The sequence below is a fragment of the Xyrauchen texanus genome, chromosome 33, assembly GCF_025860055.1.
Source record: "Xyrauchen texanus isolate HMW12.3.18 chromosome 33, RBS_HiC_50CHRs, whole genome shotgun sequence".
NCBI classification, from domain to species: Eukaryota; Metazoa; Chordata; class Actinopteri; order Cypriniformes; family Catostomidae; genus Xyrauchen; species Xyrauchen texanus.
Window position 1 is genome coordinate 26,747,812 of NC_068308.1, and position 22,032 is coordinate 26,769,843.

Sequence of the window (22,032 nt, forward strand, 5' to 3'; positions counted from 1 at the left end):
CAATAAACAGTAATTCATTTTCAAAATCAAAATATATATATATGTTATCATTAGTTAATACACTATGAACTAACAACGAACAACTGTATTTTTATTAACTAACATTATCAAAGTTTAATAAATGCTGTAAAAAAAATATATATATATATATATATATATATATATATATATATATATATATAATTTTTTTGTTCATTATTAGTTCATAACTAATGCATTAACTAATTTTAATGAATGGAACATTATTGTAAAGTATTACCAATTATGTTTTAATTATTCATTTCAAATCAGCAATACATCATACATTTTGTGTATGTGGCTCAAAACTAAATGTCTATTTTTTAGGTTGGTACTGCTTATGTGCATTCACATACTGGAGTAGGCCTCTATCAAATAGGCAATTGACTCTTTTAAAGGAATGATTCACTCAAACATTTTAATTCTGTCATTGTTTTCTCATCCCGAGGTAGTTACAACTGACTTTTGGAATAGTAACTACAGGCTGTAAAGCTCCATAAAGGACAAAAAACCACAGTAAAAGAAGCTAATGCCATACGATCTCTTTGTGTAATGAAAAGACCAAAAAAGTTAAAAAAAACAAAACAGGGATTTTGCTACAGCCACAATATGGAATATTACAATTTCTTTATGTACTGAACATTACGAGATGTGCTCAGCCATGGAGAACATAGCGAGAACAATTTTATTTAAAAAATGATCACAGCAGTGATCAAATAATTATGAGGTAGTGGGAATTTAGGATCTTAGTGTAATAATTTATAATCCTCAGCATGGGCTACCTGCCTAAGCAGCAGAAATGTTTACTCCGAGCTCTCTGCCTCACGTGACAGTCTTATCACAGATTTAAGCAATTGTAATCAAAGCCTGCATATGCCTCACCTGGACCTATGCATGTATAAAGACCACACTACTTAATTTGCCATTGGTTTTTATCTGTTGGAAGAAGCTGCTTATCAAACCCAGCACACCTTGCAGTGACAGATAGGGAGTTTTTGCTAGTAGAGTACAGTGGAGTAAAGCACCCAGATCTTGTGATGTGACCCAAAGATTTGAGTGGGTTATCTGAGGTTTGTCAGAAGTAAAACCATAGAGAAAACTGTAAGCTTTTATATGTCTTTATTGTAGAGCCACTAACTGTTACTCCTTGGCACATATATTCTTTTGATATATTAACCTTTGACATTTCAATACAGCACTGCAAGAACATCAAATCTGAACAAGTGATTGCAAGTGTGATATTGCTTTTATATAACAATCGTCTAGGTTACGTATGTAACCTCCGTTCCCTGACGGAGGGAACGAGACGTTGTGTTGAAGAAGCGACACTAGGAGTCTCTCTTGAGCGCCGAATATGCCTCTATTCTATGAAAAATGGTCAATAAAAAGTAGGCAGACAGTATTTGCATACCCCGCCCCCGGACATACGGGTATAAAAGCGGGGAAATACGGCAAGTTCATTCAGGATTTTTCTGAGGAGCCTGAAATGGTCCGGCCACCACTGTGTATCAGCTCAGCTACGTGACCGGGAGGACACAACGTTTCGTTCCCTCCATGAGGGAATGGAGGATACATACGTAACCAAAAAGTTCCTCGTCTGTCGCTCACTTCGACGTTGTGTCAAAGAAGCGACACTAGGGGTCAAATTTAAATCACGGCATGTGCTCATCAGCTCATCATGCACTTACGTGAAAAACGGGACCGGGGGGGCGCAGCTGTGAGCGGCGCGGAGAACCCAGGAACCAGTCATCCAACCGCAATGGCTGTGGGGAGGACGAAGGGTTCCAGTCCAGCCACATGCAGGCGGCGGCCCGGGCAAGCATACCGGACATCTGCGCGTCAGTCTCAGCCTGGGCGTGCTGGCCCGAAGGTGGCAGCCCAGGGGAGTCATCCGCGTCAGACGCTGCGCTCTCCGATGTAAGGACGCTCAACGCCGCTGTGTAAAGCTCTTTTAGAGAAAATCACTCTTTCAAATAAACTATTTTAAGTTTTTGCGCTGTTGAAGCGCCCAGGGGCAAACTGCACTGCCATGCAGAGAAGGAGAAAAGCCGCTAAGTGCGCCATAGATCCAACAGCAGGCAAAGCTCAGAGGAACAGGAACGGGTGTGTGACTCGCAGCTGACTGCATAAACGACCATCAGCTCCGAAGAAAATTTCTGAATGAACTCAACGTATTTCCCCACTTTTATACCCATATGTCTGGGGGCGGGGTATGCAAATACTGTCTGCCTACTTCTCATTGGCCTTTTTTTCAAAGATCAGAGGCCTATTCGGCACTCAAGAGAGACCCCTAGTGTTGCTTCTTCGACACAACATCGAAGTGTGCGACAGACTGTGAACTACAAACAATACTGCAAGTTGATATCTAATATACAACAGTTAGTTATGGTCCTCAAATCTGATTGGACGAGAGATGTTCCATGAGTACTGATGGCTTCACACCATCAAGGTGCTTACCTCTTTCAGGACTTTCCACATTGGAGAGGACATTGCGGTTTCTATAGCGAATGACTCTTGCGCACGGCTACTGCAAAATAGGGAGAAATACCCCTGCATGGACGGCTATTTTTCCACTGATAAAGCTGATATTCAGAAAGCTGACAGCATCTCTGCTTGGGAGTGGCAACAGTTGATCGCACTCACTCCATCTCTCTCTCTCTCACACACAGGCACGTTTATCCAATAGCGTCTTAGAAAGCCGTGAAACTATTTCTGAAGTGACATTTTTGAATTGCTAATGAAGGTTTGGATGCATCATTTGGTTTGTACCTTCAAAGGCAGATTCTGATCCGTCGCGTAAGAAAGTAGTTCCAAGCACAAATGCGTTTTTATGACTGCACTCGTATTTTTTAAAACTGATTTGTTCATTGAACTGTTGTATATAAGCAATATCACACTCGTAATCATATGATATGGCCCTAAGTCAGCACTGCTTTTATGACCCATGGCACTCGACCTGCGGCCGAATCACAGCAGTGCTGATGTAGGGCCATATCGCACTCTTGCTTGTGTGAAATATGGCTAGTTATTTTGTGCTGTGGTTCTAAATATCAGCAGTTTTGGAACATAAGCTTGTCCAGTCACATTAGAGGAAACAAAACTAACAGTTTTATAATGTAAAATATAAAAGCCTCAGATAAAAATGGCATGTTTTGTCACCCAGTTCATCTCTCCACTGAATACTTGTTATTGTCTGACTTCAAAGACTTAAATAACAGAGCTTAAATAATTAAGCCCCATATCAAAATGCACGGCTATTAAAAGTGTATTCTAGCTGCAGGTTAATCCGACAGATCTAAACAAATCAAAACAATATTTTAATATAACTGCACCTATGGCACACATGGTTTCAATCCACATTTCATATCTGACAGTTAAACATGTGGCTTTGCAGAGGTTTTTTATGGAACTGACAACATTCTGTGGGGGTCCTGCTATCATAGTGAAGGGGATCAGAAAGCTCTACATGCCCATCTCTCTCTCTCTCTCTCTTTCTCCCCATCCTCACTTATAGTTCTATTAGACTGGAGGGTGTCTCCATGGCAACAAGAGAGATTCAGGGATGGTGTTGGTTGTTTTGAGGCTGTTAAGTCTGGAAATAGGTCAGTTCAGCCCAGCTCATCTGTCCATCGGCCGGCCAAGACTGGCTTGATAAAGGTTGAGAGAGGCTTATCGATATTTAATTCATCACAAACAATAACAAATATAGCTGAATATTGTGTCCCCACTTTTTGTGCTTTAATTTTTTAGACAAAAGCAGAGTTAACAAAACAGAAATCCCTGCTTCTGACACACTGAGAAAAAGAAATACCCTCTTCTGTGAGCATGTAAGTACGTATATGTGTTATCACAGCCCCTTAAAAGAGTCTCCAAGCTCAAAGCTGCACTGTTTAAGAATGTAAATTATGGAAATAGGTCATATAGAGAGAGTTTGGCAGTGAGCTGAGATTACACGTCACTGTGAAGCTGGATCAAGTTGGCAGGGTAATGAGAACATCTCTTGAAAATTCAAGAGTAAGTGGTACTTACACATACTGTATAGCCCGTACTTACCTGAAGGACATTATTCATGTCATGTGCTCATTCAATAAAATCCAATTTTACTTTTTGACTCAATAATATATATTTCTTGGAAATCTCACTTGGTTCTGGGCCAGTTCTATAGAATAATTATTATTTTCTTTATCTCTAAAGTTGATGTGTGTAATTTTTCAATGTTAAAATACTTTCTCCAACATGCTTTCTTATTTTATTTTAATGTGGCTCATTGTACATATTGCAGCAGTTTCTCTGTGAAATGAACACTAAAGGCACGTAACAGGGTAAAAGGGAAAGGAGGAGGGGAGAACCGGATGAATCATGAAAGTAATGTTTAATGAGAAATTAAACAAAAACCCATGAACATAAACACATACAGGGCAGCTGCCTGTAGCTCTCTCTCTCTTGAACTGCTGCCTCCGGCTGCATTTATCCTTCTTGTTGGCTTGATTAGCCTGATTAGGGGCCGGGCGTGCATCATCACGGCCCAGCCCCACCCTCTTCCTTGCCACAGGGCACTACAACAACAATTACTTTTATTCCCTTAAACGTAGTAAAACGGCAGATTATCAGTTCATGAACACTTTCTTTTCACTCTGTATATTACACAATTCCATTTGATCACATTTGAAAAATGTTACAATAGTACATGACATGTAAGCCAATACCTTTTAACTACTTTTACAAGCTTGCTCAAGTGAGTTCAAATAGTGTGGAATCTCAATGATAAAGAGTTGCACTTACGATGCAAAGGTCTGGGGTACAAGCCCTGAAGAGTCATAAAAGCAAATGTGGTTGCTTCAGCAATTACATTTTTCATGTCATGTTTGCTTTTTTTGACACTATAGGTTAGGTTTATGTTTAAGGTGGATTAGATAGGTTTTGCTGATTTAAAACCTGATATAGGATTAACCTTCAAAATCTCATCTGTTTTTCAACACACACTTGCTTTTTGTGACACTATTGGTTAGTTTAAGGTTTAAGGTAGGGAGGTCGGATTTGTCGATTTAAACCTGACAGAGCATTAACATTAAACACCTCATCTTTTTGGAAAATGTAACCCATTTTTATGCTGCCTTCACTTGATATTGGCATTATTGTAAATAATTCCAACATGAACGGCGTCTGTTGTGAAATAAAGGTTTTATATTTTTTTATAAATAAAGCTAATTGTTAGCTCTTGCTGTTATTGTCATATTCATTTACTTTTATTACCAATCATATGATGCATGTTGTACAATTTCACACTGTGAAAATAGCTTGTATTTGACCATAATTACATTATCATCAGCAAGCTAACTCAGTATTGTGGTGTGACTGGTTTTAAAATCAAAAGTTCCTAAAAACAATACGTATGTATGAACCAGGCATCACCCATGTTTCCTGTTCTTTACGACAACAATGCACTTGAACTTGACGCACTCATAATTACCAGTTCAGAAGTGGGAAGTAGGATAATTCCGATAGCACATGAAGGCAGCATTAGTGCCACACAGTTTCACCTCTGGATTGTCACAACATGTGTAAGAAAACATATAAAATAATTTTGCAAAAATACTGGCACAATCACGCAATTTTTATTAGATCAAGCTGGGGAATTTGATTACGTTAGCTGCACAGAATTTTTTTTTTCCCTTTATCTATAAATGCTATTTACCCTTAACAACCTGATCAAAATAGTCGTCACTGTGCAACACAGTACTGTTACTTGTAACATCATTTTGTTTTGTGGATTCTGATGGAGTTGTGGATTTCAAAATGACTTGACTCACCTTCTTAAGGATTCTGGCATCACCTCCACCTCTTGGAGATGTTTGTAGGAATTAATAGAATCCCTAGCTCCTCCACTCAAATGATAGCCTACTCCATAGATGGGTGGAGTCCACTTTGAGGCAGCTCGATAATTGGTTACCTTTTGTTTTAGGGAGGGGCTTGACAATAGGGAGCAGCTTCTGTAGAAAAAAAAAAGCTTCCAAGGTGAAAACAGAATGATCACAGATCATGCAGAATGATCTGCAGATAAACACACTGGTAAAACACTGCAATTCTGGATAACAAATTTCAGGCCCTATGTTTTCAAGTAAAATTCAAGTAATTCAAGTAATGCTTGTAAATTACTATAATGTACGATTTCTGCAATGATTTGACTATAATTCAGAAATGCATTGAAATTATTGTTGTTACCAATTGGAATTATAATAATTCCTTTAAGTGCTGCTTATTATTTTATGTTAATATATGGTGCCATATTGAGAGTTGATTCAATTTCTACTTCAGCTGCTGTCACTTCTCGGTAGAGGAATAGAGTGTAAGAAGTTTGCTATGAAATTGAAGCTCTAGGAAAGTACCTGCAGCGCTTCCCCATGGAGAGACTGCGATTATGGTTTGGTAGCGAGACTTTAGAGCTGCTGAACACTATGCTGGCCGCCTGCTGAGAGGAGGAACCAGGGGTTCTGCTCTGTAGTGACAAACAGGAAATAAGAGATATTATGGCAGGGGAACAGAGCTGAATAGTGGCTGACCCCACAATGTGTGATTACTCTTGAGCTTTGTATTACAGCATATCGCTTGGCTACCTCTCACTTGTAAATTAAAAAACATACCCACAAATATAAGCACCCTACTGTAAAACAATTATCGAAATATGAATAACTACTGTTTCACCTGGCTCCAAGATGCAACATAAAGGGAAGGCGACACAAATGTGTAAACTAGAAAAAAGTATTTATTAACACAAAGAAACCAATGGTTACATAATCAGAATATCAATAATCAGTTGTGTTAGTCATTCGTGAATGTAAATGTATGAACATGAAGAGTTATCAGCAAGTGTATGGATGCTCAAAATAAACAACAGCCAAAACTGAAGCGGGAAGCTGGCAGAATGCTTAAGCAGAAACACGGCGTTTAAATCGGTCAACGCAACAAGGCTCAGGTGCGCACAAACCACACCCCAATCACATTAACTGAGCCTGCAAAGAAAGAAAACACACAGACACAGCACTGACTGTGCCATAACACTACAGTCTTGACCAACACAAAATAAATATTGTTTAAAAGCTTTGAAGCTGTACTTTACAATGCATGTCGGCATTATGACCAAAACTGAACAAGTGTATTGAAATTTGCAGACAAGAAGTGTTATATTTTGATAATTTATTAAAAATGTTGCACTGCACATATTGTTGTAATCGTTACAAACATCAAACTGATCAAATAGCCATGTGTCATATGTCGTTGGAAATCCTCAAAGAGTAGAATACAATCAGCCAGTTTGTTTTACTCACAGACAAAATATAGTGAGTAATAGCCAAGTACATGTCTTTAACATGCAAAACATGCATGTAAACAGGTGTTTACCGGATTCGAAACAGGTAAAATTTCACGAAAAATAAACAGAACCTAAAATATCATATAACATTAGGGGATTTGGGTTAAAACAAGCCCACAAACAAAGTAATCAGATGTATAGATCATTTGATAATCCACACCAAGCACAATGTGAACACAGCACATAATGCTGTCCGCATACTGGAGAGCTTGGAGCTTGAGACTTGACTCCAGATTACCCCCCCAAAAAAGGCATTAAGATGAAAAAACAGTACCATGACTATGGCAGGAATTATTTAGGACAGCAAGCCAGCAACAATTCTATTTGGTAAATTGGCTTGGCGGATATTCCAAATTGTTCTTCCCCAAAAAATCTGTATAGAGGGAGTGCTTTACACATTTTATGGAAGGTGCGTTTTGTAAGATGGATGGTCAAGAGGGCTATGCTGCGATTCAAACGAGAGACTACTACTCATTGTAGAAGTGGATGGGCTCACGGTATGCAAACAGGGAAGGTGAAAATGAGAGTTGGCTCATGCTGCGTTCAAAAGAGAGGGCTCACACTGCAATTACAATGGGAGACTGTTCTAAGAGAGAGAGGTTTAGCTCACAGCATTTGAATGGGTACACCCAGCATGCATTCGAACAGGGAAGGTGAGAATGAGAGTTGGCTCGTGCTGCATTCGAAAGGGAGGGCTCACACTGCGATTTGAACTGGAGACTGCTCTATGGAGAGAGAGAGCTCACGGCATTCGAACAGGTAAGCCCAGCAAGCAATTGAACGGGGAAAAATTGGAATGAGATTTGGTTTGCACTGCGATTTGAATGGAAGACTGCTCTATAGAGAGAGAGAGAGAGAGAGAGAGAGCTCACTGCGTTCGAAAGGGTAAGCCCAGCAAGCAATCAAACAGGGAAAATAAGAGCTAGAGTTGGCTTGTACTGAATTCGAAAGGGAGGGCTCACTCTTGCGATCTCTCTCAATGTTCTATTGAGAGAGAGCTCACAGCATTCGAATGGGTAATACCAACAAGCAATCGAATTGGGAAAATGAGCACGAGAGTTGGTCACGCTGCCTTCAAAAGGGAGGACTCACACTGCGATTCGAACAGGAGACTGCTCCATAGAGAGAGAGCACACTGCATTCAAATGGGTAAGACCAGCAAGCAATCGAATGGGGAAAATGAGCACGAGAGTTGGTCACGCTGCATTCGAAAGGGAGGTCTCACGCTGCAATTCGAAAGGGACACTGTTCTATAGAGAGAGGGGGCTCACTGCATTGGAACGGGTAAGCCCAGCAAGCAATCGAACTGGGAAAAGGGGTACGAAAGTTGGTCAAGCTGTGTTCGAAAGGGAGGACTTACACTGCGATTCGAATGGGAGACAGCTCTAAAGAGAGAGAGAGAGTTCACGGCATTCGAACGGACACCTGACAAAATCTGGGTCCGGATTTTTTTGAACACTTGCGGAGGTTCCATGGTTCCATTTGGGGAATTGCTAGAGGTGTAGCTGTATGTAGGGTGAAAAGTAGAGGGGCGGGCTGGTTGAGGCCTGTCGAGATGGAGTCTGGGCGGAGCCGGCTCTGAAGCGGAGGCATCCTCATGCCTGGGGTGGCTCTGAAGGCAGGATAGAGTGAGGGGGGAGGAGCTGGAAAAGGTAAACATTGGGCTGGAGCGTTTGTCCTTAGCGGAGGCAGCCTCATGCCCGATTCTGTTCCGAAACCCCAAGGGTAGGACGGGGAGAGAGCTGGGGAAGGCTGGATGAGGAGAAGGATTTAGAGCCTCTGAGGTTGGTGATACTCCGAGCAGTGGTGGCGGGCAGACTCCTGAATCAGGGTGCCCAGTGGTTGGGGGCGAAGTGAGTGGAGGCTGGAATGGGAGAGAAAGGAGAGGTGGTGGCTAGCTCGGTGCTTGGCCTGGCACCGACACTGCATGAGAAGCTCTGCATCCGCGGTTTGGAGCAGCCGGATCGATGACTCCGTTGAGCGGAGAAGTGTCTTTGCCAGAATCGGATGGCTGTGATGAAGCATTGATGGGAGAGTTGATATTGCTGGATTGAGGGTGGGACCCAATTGTCAGTAGAGGTGTCACAGGAAGAATGTAAGCAGCGGTTTATATACTCCTGCTAGTTGGCTATGATTTGTCAGATTAAAATTAACATGCTCCTCCCGAACCTCTGTTAATGAAAATAAAAAATATTTGTAATGCAATAACGTTTGATTGTTTTGTCATATCAACACAACATGTTACTCAGTTACAAATGACATGATTGGGAACAAAACAAAAGCTAACTTATTTACAGCCTGAGATATATAAGGTCAAATAAGAAAAATAAGAAAAAAATGATAATTCTTTTTTTGAAGCAGTTTCTTAGACTGAGTCTTATAATTTATCCTAATTTATATCTTTAAAAAAATGGAAAGGTTTTCTTTAAAAGGATACCAAACAATTTAACCTATTAAAAACAAATAATAATTTGGAGAGTAATTTTGGGCATGCCACTGAAACAGGAAATCTTTAAAAGCACATTTATAGCTTAAAGAGTTAAACCAGCCTAAGTTGGTTTGCTGTTTTTAGCTGATATAAGCTAGTCTAGATGGTCTTCCATCTTGGCCAAACTGGTGTTCAGCTGGTTTAGCTGGATGACCAGCTGGTCTTCCAGGTTGATTAGCTGACATAAAATAAGCAAATCTAAGGACCTAAGCAGCCTAGCCAGTTTAGGCTTGTTTAAGATGTTGTTGGTTTTTTTTCCACACACAGGTACAGGACATTGCTTGTGCAGTGCCAAAGATTAAATAAAGGGATCATGAACTCTGAAGAGAGTCAGTATATAGATGTTCACTCGGTGATATACAGGCCCTCAATGAGGGAAAGGCACTTTAATTAGACTTTACATTGAAATGCAGATTAAACAAGACACACTTGTCACCAGCTCTTCCACAGCAGTCAGGAATTAATCCCAGACAAGATTGCATTAATGAATTCCTAAAGTATTTTTTTCAATCCTTTTTTCACACTTAAAATGAAAAGCATTATATTATTACAGCCAAACACTCAGAGAGCAGTCTACAATAAGTCTTCTATGCCCGCCAATGTCGCCTGGGCTTTAAAGACAGCCGATAATGCAGTTATTCCAGTTAGTGGAAATCTCCCTCCCTCTCCCTGTCCTGTGGAACATCATTAAAACGATTGGGCTTGACTTTAAACTAGTTTGGGGCCTTACAGCTGAAAAAGCATGTCCTTCTAACACTGTCTCTTCCTTGGGGACCTGTTAGCATTGTTCTTCTTTCCAGCAAGAAAATTGGATGATTTCTGACCACCCTTTCATTGCCTCAGCAGGGTGAGAAAACTCAGAGGAAGAGAACCAGAACAGCAGCACTTGGTGCTGTAATTGTAAAAACTTTCTCTTGGCGAAACATGCAGAAATCAAATCTGAACAATAGTTAAAGGCCCCATAAAATCACAAGTTTCACAGTTTTCTTTCTAGAGTTGACCTATTTTCTTTTGAAACAGGAGGTTTTGGCAGGACATTGCATCACAGCCACGAACACGATTTACTACTTGATAATTGCTAGTCAGAAGTAGGTGGTATTAGGGGTAAGTATATTCTCATTCTACAGGGCATTTGATTGCACAAAGTGATTAAGCACAATATGAGAGACTATATATTTTAAATGTGTATATCAGCTAAAATAATAATTATGTCAACTTTTAAGAGTACAATAGCATATAGATAGAATTAAAGCAAACTGACATTAAGTAAAACCACAAAGCTAAAATCATAGAGTCTTAAAGACTGGTGCTTCAGAGGAAAACTTTTTTCGTAAATAATTTCTTAAGTCTTTTGCTGTTAGCTCTGCAGATTTGGGTAACGATTATATAAGTGGTCCAATTAAAGGCTCGCTTTACATCCTTGGACTGGCAAATGTGACATTGATAGGCAATTCCTCTCTATCCTTATTTCATATATGCACTTTGGTATGAAAGCATCTGCCAAGAAAATGCAAATGTAAACCACAGTGAATAAATTAAGCTTAGTTCCTCATTCTCATTGGACCCAACACATGGGAACAAGAGGTGCTAACATCTGTGTGCCATATGAGAACCGCTCAGTGGCAGCAGACAGAGAGACTGATCTTCCAGGTTTGATAATGCAACTCTATTCATGTAGTTATGCAGTATCCACTGTAGGTGACTGGCTGCCTTTGACTGCTGCATCGGATGGATGCAGTGTTTAATCCCTGAGCTGCATGCAGTGTTATTTCTGTCAGCTTGAGGGATCTTCAGAGCAGGTGGGAAAGCAGTAAAGCATTAAGGGTATCATTCCTCCAGCTACCTGCTGGCCAATTGTATTCATTTACTGGTGACTTTTATGCACAAGGGACTTTATTTGAATCTCCATAACGACACATGTGGGTGGCTTGATTTTTCAACCCTATACTGTACGTATACATTTGGTATGCATGGCTGTGGAGATGTAGGTTTTTCTTAAACAAGCAATCATTATGTGAAATGTCAGCACAAATGTGTACATCATGCAAATTTTTGCTCTGACACATAAACCAATGGCGGCTGGGAGACGTCACCTTTTGAAGCTGGAGGGCATTTGCAGTTCTGGGGCTGGATTTAGACATGAGGCCTGATGCGCTGGCAGTACAGTCCCTCAAGTTACGGATTTCAGTCAGATGGGCCTGATGCTTCTCCCTTTGTCTCCTGTAAAGTGTTAATGGATAGTTGACATTAAATACTTTTGGGAAATTGAAGTTCTGCAGTTTGGCATGCTATATTCCACCTGAAGCCATTTTTTTTTTTTAACTTCTAAAGCAGCTTTTTGCTAATTCTTTTAGAATAATCATGAATGCATTAATGATTTCATAATAATTGATAGAATACATGGAATATTTTGACTTTCAAAAATTTAATTATATAATATTAAATAATAATAACAAAAAAAAATTACACCTTAGGGTAATTTATTTAAGTATTCATGTTTTATTTTTGCAGTTTTAACCTCCATAAATATGAACCTAAAATCTTTGTGTACAAAGAAAATCCATGGACCAGAAGACATTTTAAACCTCATAGTTTTTAAGAGAGGTCATAATAATATTCGATTAAGACTCACAAGCTCTCGATTCAATTCAATTCTGATTCAATATAAATTCCTATGGGTATATTGCCATTATTTAGTGTCCCTTTTGCTTACATATGAAATACATTCTCTCCAAGATAATACTGTTAATTACACAGGGGACCTTCTAACTATTATGAAAATATATATTTTAATTATTAAATTCATTTTCATTATTTTGGTCACATATTAGCTTTTAATATTGAACAAATAAATGTATTCAATCAATAAATATGATATTTTATTGCGTGTATTATTTTTTGTTAAATGTTTAATGTTTGATTGCAAAATGTTTACCATTTACAAGTTTACTCACTGAGCACTTTATTAGGAACACTTTTACACCTACTTATTCATGCGATTGCCAAATCGTGTGGCAGCAATGAAATGCATATAAATAATGCAGATACAGGTCAGGAGATTCAGTTCATGTTCATATCAACCATCAGAATGTGGGAGAAAATGTGATCTTAGTGACTTTATAGTTGGTGCCAGATGGGCTGGTTTGAGTATTTCTGTCAACAGTCTCAAGAGTCTACTAAGAATGGTGCCAAAAACAAAAAACATCCAGTGAGCAGCAGTTCTGTGGACAGAATCACCTTGTTGATGATAGAGATCAACGGAGACTGGCCAGACTGGTTCGAGCTACGGTAACTCAGATAACCTCTCTGTACAAATGTAGTTAGCAGAATAGCATCTCAGAATGCACAACATTTTGAACCTTGATGGGCTATTAGGAGCAGAAGATGGATTGGCTACAACAGCAGAAGACCACATCGGAAGCTTTATTAGGACCATAGTGTTTCTAATAAAGTGCTCAGTGTGTGTATTTACATTGATTAGTTGAACACGTGCTAAAAAACGCCACTGTCGCTTTAAGGAAACCAGCAAAAAATGATTGTCAAAATACAAAAACACAACATCTAAACTGAAATTATTACAAAAAAGGTCTTGAACTTTGAAATAATATACTTATTTTGTTTATACTATTCACCTGCAGTGCCTTGTCAAATGTATGCAAATTAGTGCATATTAATTAGTTAACATTAGCATATCAATGTGGTGATTGTGATGACGTTATTAGACACACATTTTACTGTATTCACCTGTAGTGTCTCCATTAAGTACAGTACATTAGCCTGTATGGCCATGATATATTTCCTTAGCTAAACTTTAGCCACCTTATTACATTAGTAGCTCATGAGTCATGCATGTTAGCAAGACACAAGTTAACTACACTCACCTAAAGGATTATTAGGAACACCATACTAATACTGTGTTTGACCCCCTTTCGCCTTCAGAACTGCCTTAATTCTACGTGGCATTGATTCAACAAGGTGCGGAAAGCATTCTTTAGAAATGTTGGCCCATATTGATAGGATAGCATCTTGTAGTTGATGGAGATTTGTGGGATGCACATCCAGGGCACGAAGCTCCCATTCCACCACATCCCAAAGATGCTCTATTGGGTTGAGATCTGGTGACTGTGGGGGCCATTTTAGTACAGTGAACTCATTGTCATGTTCAAGAAACCAATTTGAAATGATTCAAGCTTTGTGACATGGTGCATTATCCTGCTGGAAGTAGCCATCAGAGGATGGGTACATGGTGGCCATAAAGGGATGGACATGGTCAGAAACAATGCTCAGGTAGGCCGCGGCATTTAAACAATGCCCAATTGGCACTAAGGGGCCTAAAGTGTGCCAAGAAAACATCCCCCACATCATTACACCACCATTACCAGCCTGCACAGTGGTAACAAGGCATGATGGATCCATGTTCTCATTCTATTTACGGCAAATTCTGACTCTACCATCTGAATGTCTCAACAGAAATCGAGACTCATCAGACCAGGCAACATTTTTCCAGTCTTCAACTGTCCAATTTTGGTGAGCTCATGCAAATTTTAGCCTCTTTTTCCTATTTGTAGTGGAGATGAGTGGTACCCGGTGGGGTCTTCTGCTGTTGTAGCCCATCCGCCTCAAGGTTGTGCGTGTTGTGGCTTCACAAATGCTTTGCTGCATACCTCGGTTGTAACGAGTGGTTATTTCAGGCAAAGTTGCTCTTCTATCAGCTTGAATCAGTCGGCCCATTCTCCTCTGACCTCTAGCATCAACAAGGCATTTTCGCCCACAGGACTGCCGCATACTGGATGTTTTTCCCTTTTCACACCATTCTTTGTAAACCCTAGAAATGGTTGTGCGCGAAAATCCCAGTAACGGAGCAGATTGTGAAATACTCAGACCGGCCTGTCTGGCACCAACAACCATGCCACGCTCAAAATTGCTTAAATCACCTTTCTTTCCCATTCTGACATTCAGTTTGGAGTTCAGGAGATTGTCTTGATCAGGACCACACCCCTAAATGCATTGAAGCAACTGCCATGTGATTGGTTGATTAAATAATTGCATTAATGAGAAATTGAACAGGTGTTCCTAATAATCCTTTAGGTGAGTGTATATTTCCCCGTCTATCGCTCACTTTGAAGTTGTGTCGAAGAAGCGACACTAGGGGTCTCTCTTGAGCGCCGAATATACCTCTGATCAATGAAAAAAGGCCAATGAGAAGTTGGCAGACAGAATTTACATGTCCCGCCCCTGGACATACGGGTATAAAGGCGGGGACATACGTCTGTTTCCTTCAGAAATTTTCTTCGGAGCCGATGGTCTTGTATGCAGCGAGCTGCGAGTCACACACACCTGTTCCTCTTACCTCTGGTGATCTGCTGTTGGTTCTACGCTGCACTTCAGCGGCGTTCTCCTTCTCTGCACTGCAGTGCAGTTTGCCCCTGGGCGCTTCGACAGCGCAAACTAAAAGAGTTTATAAAAGAGTGATTTTCTCTAAAAGAGTATTTTCTTCTAAAAGAGCAATACGCAGCGGTGTTGAACGTCCTTTTTAGGATACGTCTTTACAAAGATGCCTTTCCGTCCATGTGTAGTTCCTGGATGTGGTAGAGTGCTCTCCACTTCAGACGGCCACAGGCGCCATCTCGTGTGTCTGGGCTGCGATCACACCGATGCAGCATTTGTGGATGGTTCATGTTCTCACCGAGAGAACATGACCATGGCAACGTTGCGGTCGCGGTTTTCCTTCAACCGAAGGAACGCCACTCCAGCTGCCCGCCGTGTCGCTCCTTCCCACGGGATTCAGGATGATGCGACTGGTGATGGAGGCGATCTGGGGATGGCAGCGGGCTCAGTTTCGCCGGGTACATCCCCGCGAACCTTCCGCCCCCTGGCACACTCGTTGACTTCCTTCCGGGCTCGAGGCAACAGCGGCTCGCCTCACAGCCAGCCTGCCTATCCTATGGAGCCCCCCGAGCTGGATGAGCCACTTTCAGGCCAGCACGCCCAGGCTGAGGCTGACGCCCAGATGTCCGACATGCTTGCCCGGGCCAATGCCAGCGTGGGGCTGGACTGGAACCATCGCGGCTGGATGATTGGTTCCTTGGGTCTGCGCGCCGCTCACAGCCACGCCCCCCCCACCTCTTCCCGGAGGTGTATGATGAGCTGACGACTGCATGGAGAGCACCCCTCTCCACTCATCACAAATCCCCTCGCTCATCCGCTCTCACTACCCTCGATGGCGGAGCGGTCTTCCAGTTCGGCCTCTTCGGCGACACCATCGAGGACTTCGCCCAGCCGTTCTCCATGGTGAAAAAGCCAACGGAGGCCATTTTACACATCATGCCCCGCCGCAAACCTGCCGCCACGGGCCAAGCCCCGTCTGCTCATTGAGGGCATCCTCCTGCATCTAAGAAACGCATATCTCCACCTCAACCCGGGCCCAGCTCTTAGCCCCTGTGTCAAGCGCCCCGCAGGAAGCACACTCCCCTGCCTCACGGACCCCCTCGAGGACCCGGAAGGCTCCCAGGCGCTCCTGAGACGATCGACCCAGAGACCAAGACGTTCACTCCGGAGCTGGTAGGCAGACCACTCTGTCCCCCGGTGAAGGGCCGGGAGCAGAATCCTTGTTTAAACTGATTTCATTTGCCGCACCCCCTCGGGGCTGTGGTACCCACATTCTCAATAAAAGAGCTATTTCCTTTGTCTCTGGGTCACCTGGCCTGCAAATGCCGTTCTCACGGAACTCTCCCGCCACACCTCAATAGTCCCGGCATGCTGGACCCCCCGCCTTCAGCCCCACGACTGTTCTCCGGCTGGCCGGTTCTGATGAGTCTAGAGGACGCCTCCACTGGACGACCTCCTCAGTCACTAACCCGCCCCCTGCCGGGTGTGCGGAGCAAGGTAAGTGCTTCGAGTCTCTTCTCAGCACCAGAACCTCAGCACTATCGCAGCCCACCAAGACGCAGTAGACGGCAAGTCTTTGGGTAAGCACGACTTGATTATCAGGTTCCTAAAAGGCGTCCGAAGGTTTAATCCCTCCCGGCCAAGCCTGTTCCCCTCCTGGGATCTCTCAGTTGTCCTCTCGGGCCTTCAGAGACCCCCCTTCGAGCCACTAGAATCAGTTGGACTCAGGATCCTCTCCCTAAAGATGGCCATGCTGATCGAGCTCGCCTCCATCAAGAGGGTCGGGAACCTGCAAGCGTGCTCTGTCAGCGACACTTGCCTGGAGTTCAGTCCGGCAGACACACATGTGATCCTAAGATCAAGGCCGGGCTACTTGCCCAAGGTTCCTACCATGCCCTTCAGAGACCAGGTAGTGAACCTGCAAGCGCTGCCCCGGGAGGCGGCAGACCCAGCCTCTTTGTTGCTGTGTCCGGTACAGTACCTACTTGGACCGCACGCAGAGCTTTATACATTCTGAGCAGCTCTTTGTCTGCTTTGGTGGACAGCGGAAAGGGAACACAGTCTCCAAACAGATGCTCTCCCACTGGGTGGTAGACACCATTTCATTGGCCTATCGCGCCCAGGCCATGCCCCCCCCCCTTGTGGGTCCGAGCACACTCAACAAGGAGTGTTTCGTCCTCATGGGCACTGGCCAGAGGCACCTCCCTGGCAGACATATGCAGAGCAGTGGGTTGGGCAACATCTAATACCTTTGTGAGATTTTACAATCTCAGGGTAGAGTCAGTTTCGTACCGTATTTTCTCAGGTCCGAGCCAGTAGAACTCGGTAACACGCTGACGGACTGACCGGGTGGATCGCTTGCACGTTGTGCCCTTTCCTCGGTTGAGGTAAAACCGTGCGCTTTTTCTCCCAGGTGATCCCACTCACTCGGCTCCCTGGATGACTCCTCCCTAGCCCTCTGGGTCCGCATTTCAGTGGAGGAATTCGCCGACCCAATCCACTGCGGGTACTCAGATCTACCCTGTACTGGAATAGGTGCTCCACAAGTCAGGGCTCCTACGTGGACTTTCCCCTGCGTATTCCCACTGCCCCCCGGTCGCCGTGTCTGTAGCAACTCCTCCCCACAATGTCGAAGTGAGCGTCAGACAGGGAACATCTAGGTTATGGATGTAACCCCTCTGATATATATATATTCATTTATTTAAAAAAAAAATCACTTTCTCTAGGAAGAAAAAGGGCAGGTGCTCAAGGTGTTGATGTCCATGTGTGCACGTGCCTGCACATTACAAGGAACAAAAACAACTTTTACTCTGAACATGCATTGAAAGGATCTTGCTGCAGAATACTCCACCACTATATTACATGATTACTGGCTAGTGAAACCTGAACATTTACCAGCCAGTTGCTAAATATATAAATATTTCCTCTCATTGAAGAGGGTTGCTGCATAAAGTAAAAGAATTGATACTGAGATTGTTCAAATGAAGATTGCGAGATGCATCAGAATAATCTATATTTTTACCCACCCCTAGTACATTTTACCTTCCCAAAAGCAAATCAGCTGTCCATATTATGTTCAAACAATGTTATTCCATATTGCAAGGATGTTTGGACTCACTTGTTTTTGCAGTAGAGTGCCATGCAAGCCACTCCCAGCAAGCTGATCCCCATGGCTATGCTGAAGATGGACAAAATCTGCCTCTGATAGGTTTCTGCACTCTCTGGAAAGATAGAAAAGAAATTACACATTCATCTTTTGGCTTTTCTCAGTCGTTGCAATGGCATTATTGATTGAACAAAACATATATTGTGTAGCTAATTGTCTCACATTGGTTGTAAGAAAAATTAAATGCTACAAACACAACAGAAATATTCCCAATGCAACAGAATATGGAATTTGAGAGATGATTGCTAAGGCATTGTCTCATAAAAAAATCTGCATATTTAACTGCTGTAGAGTAGCATGCAAACATGTGCACAAACACTTTTGACAGAGTAAAGAAGCATGCAGGGAGTTGTACGACTAATGCATGTGCAGACAGTCATGTGTGTGTCATAGGTCTAGCTGACTTTATGTGCGCTTGCAGTAAATACTAACAGAATGTGGCCAATGATCTGTTAACAGGAAACCAGAACTACGGTCAACATCGGCTGTCCTTGAAAACAGCAACCAGGCACGACCATGCTATTCACCAGAAAAACTTAGCTGGTTAAGCTGGTCGTCCAGCATGGTCTTTGTGGTGAGGCTGGTTATCCATGGAATTTTAAATTGAGAATGCATTTTAAATTCCAATTAAATTCCTGAATTTTAATTCAGGATGAATTGAAATAAGATGTAGAATTGTAATTGAAATGTAAATATAAGGAGGTAGAATAAAAATGGAATGGTAACACTTTACGATAAGGTTGTATTTGTTAACATCTGTAAATCCATTACACAGTGCATCCGGAAAGTATTCACAGCGCTTCACTTTTTCCACATTTTGTTATGTTACAGCCTTATTCCAAAATGGATTAAATTCATTATTTTCCTCAAAATTCTACAAACAATACTCCATAATGACAATGTGAAAGAAGTTTGTTTTAAATCTTTGCAAATAATCACATGTACATAAGTATTCAAAGCTTGCTCAATACTTTAAGCACTTTTGGCACCAATTACAGCCTCAAGTCTTTTTGATGATGATGCTACAAGCTTGGCACACCTATTTTTGGGCAGTTTCTCTCATTCTTCATTGCAGGACATCTCAAGCTCCATCTGGTTGGATGGGGAGCGTCGGTGAACAGCCATTTTCAGATCTCTCCATGGATGTTCAATTGGGTTCAAGTCTGGGCTCTGGCTGGGTCACTCAAGGACATTCATGGAGTTGTCCCGTAGCCAATCCTTTGTTATCTTGGCTGTGTGCTTGGTCGTTGTCCTGTTGGAAGATGAACCTTCGCTCCAGTCTGAGATCAAGAGCGCTCTGGATCAGGTTTTCATCATGGATGTCTCTGCACATTGCTGCATTCATCTTTCCCTCAATCCTGACTAGTCTCCCAGTTCCTGCCGCTGAAAAACATCCCCACAGCCATAGGCGGAAATTGCGGGGGGGAGGGGGGGTCAGGACCCCCCCATCTGAGGGTTGTCCCCCCTAAAATATCATTAAAATATGTGTATTGTAAATAATATAATTATATATTCTTAAAATAATTGTTTAAGAAATAAAATAATACAAATGCAAATGGGGCAACAATAAAAAACCTCTTGGTGTCCCCTTCAAAAATTGCTCTTGAGAATTGTATGTTTATTGTCCCCCCCAAAATTTTGATGAAATTTTCGCCCCTGCCCACAGCATGATGCTCCCACCACCATGCTTCACTGTAGAGATGGTATTGGCCAGGTGATGAGCAGTGACTGGTTTCCTCCAGACATGAGATCAATCTTTGTTTCATCAGACCAGAGAATTTTGTTTCTCATGGTCCGAGAGTCCTTCAGGCAGGCTGTCATGTGCCTTTTACTGAGGAGTGGCTTCCGTCTGGCCAGTCGACCATAAAGGCCTGATTGGTGGAGTGCTGCAGAGATGGTTGTTCTTCTGGAAGGTTCTCCTCTCTCCACAGAGAAACGCTGGAGCTCTGTCAGAGTGACCATCGGGTTCTTGGTCACCTCCCTGACTAAGGCCTTTCTCCCCTGACTGCTCCATTTGGCAGGGCGGCCAGCTCTAGGAAGAATCCTGGTGGTTCCAAACTTCTTCCATTTACAGATGATGGTGGCCACTGTGCTCATTGGGACCTTCAATGCTGCAGAAATTTTTCTGTACCCTTCCCCAGATCTGTGCCTCGATACAATCCTGTCTCGGAGGTCTACAGACAATTCCTTGGACTTCATCGCTTGGTTTGTGCTCTGACACTGTTAACTGTGGGGCCTTATATAGACAGGCGTGTGCCTTTCCAAATCATGTCCAATCAACTGAATTTACCACAGGTGGACTCCAATCAAGTTGTAGAAACATCTCAAGGATGATCAGTGGAAACAGGATGAACCTGAGCTCAATTTTGTGTCATGGCAAAGGAAAAAAGATTTCAAACAAACTTCTATTGTTCTATTGGGTATTGTGTGTAGAATTTTGAGGAAAACAATGAATTTAATCCATTTTGGAATAAGGCTGTAACAACAAAATGTGGAAAAAAATGAAGCGCTGTGAATACTTTCCGGATGCACTGTATATCATGAACTAACAATGAACAATACATTTTTGTGTTTGGTGCATAAAAAAATATCATTATTTAAAATATTAGGTGTTGTCTATAGGTTCAAAATCAGTTCTATTAAAATAATAATTATCAGACTATTGTTTGATATGTCAGACTTTATAGGGTTCATAAGTGCTGTACAATTATTGTTCATTGTTAGTTCATGTTAAGTAATGTATTTAACTAATGTTAACAAATACAGCCTTATTATAAAGTGTTATAAATTGAATTAAATTCACATAATTGATGAATGCATGCATTTTAATAACACATTTTATTTAAAAAGTGTTTCTATGAATTACCCATAAACATTGTGCCATCCATACAGTACATGGGGTATTTCCAGAAACCTCAGATATTATTAAGCTATTGAAAAGTATGTTTTGCCTCCTCTCAATTCAAATTCCAATTAAAAGTCATCATATCTGTCAAAATTTACTCGACCTGTGCTTCCTTTTTGAAGCAACCATTTCTGAGAGGCAGAAATGCATATCTGTTCCACTATAACTATCTCTCCCTCTCTGACAGAGTTTGAGGAGGAAATCTTCAAGCGCGTGTGTGAAGCATGACTAATGGAAAACTTCACAGGATTTATTCGTTCACTTAAATAGATACTTACAGTTTAAACACATGAGAGGAGATGGTAGGGCAAAGGCATGTGAATGCAGAAGAAATCAATTTTTACGGTAGTTTTTTGTGTCCCTGTTTGTTGACACTGCTTTAAGTCTTTTGATACTGTGGTTTTGTCAGGCTAAAGGCAGCTATTTAGCCATCGGCTGTGTGATATTTCTCATCCCCAGAGTCTCTATGCAACCTGCCACATCAGCAAGGAGCACACCTTGGGGCTTCACATTAATTAACAGTGACAAATACAGCAACATATGCAGGTAAGCACAAGTAGTTACACACACTCATATGTAAATGCACAAACTACTAAAGCCACACAGACCGCATCGCCAATACAGATGCTGCCCTGTGCCTTTAGAAGACATTTCTTTTGCTCTGTTAACATGGAGACTCAAGAAAATTATATTTCTGT

General features: G+C 42.0%; 1 protein-coding gene across 2 annotated transcripts in view; it reads right to left on the reverse strand.

The window, feature by feature from the left end:
* nrg3b (neuregulin 3b) overlaps positions 1–22,032 on the reverse strand; it is a 235,179-nt gene that overhangs the window by 1,252 nt on the left and 211,895 nt on the right. For both annotated transcript variants that reach the window (XM_052103053.1, XM_052103052.1), the window contains exons 5-8: positions 18,382–18,484; positions 11,969–12,095; positions 6,405–6,514; positions 5,829–6,008 (exon numbers count right to left, since the gene is read on the reverse strand). In XM_052103053.1, the coding sequence (XP_051959013.1) occupies positions 5,829–6,008; positions 6,405–6,514; positions 11,969–12,095; positions 18,382–18,484 (520 nt within the window). The remainder of the gene's footprint in view (positions 1–5,828; positions 6,009–6,404; positions 6,515–11,968; positions 12,096–18,381; positions 18,485–22,032) is intronic.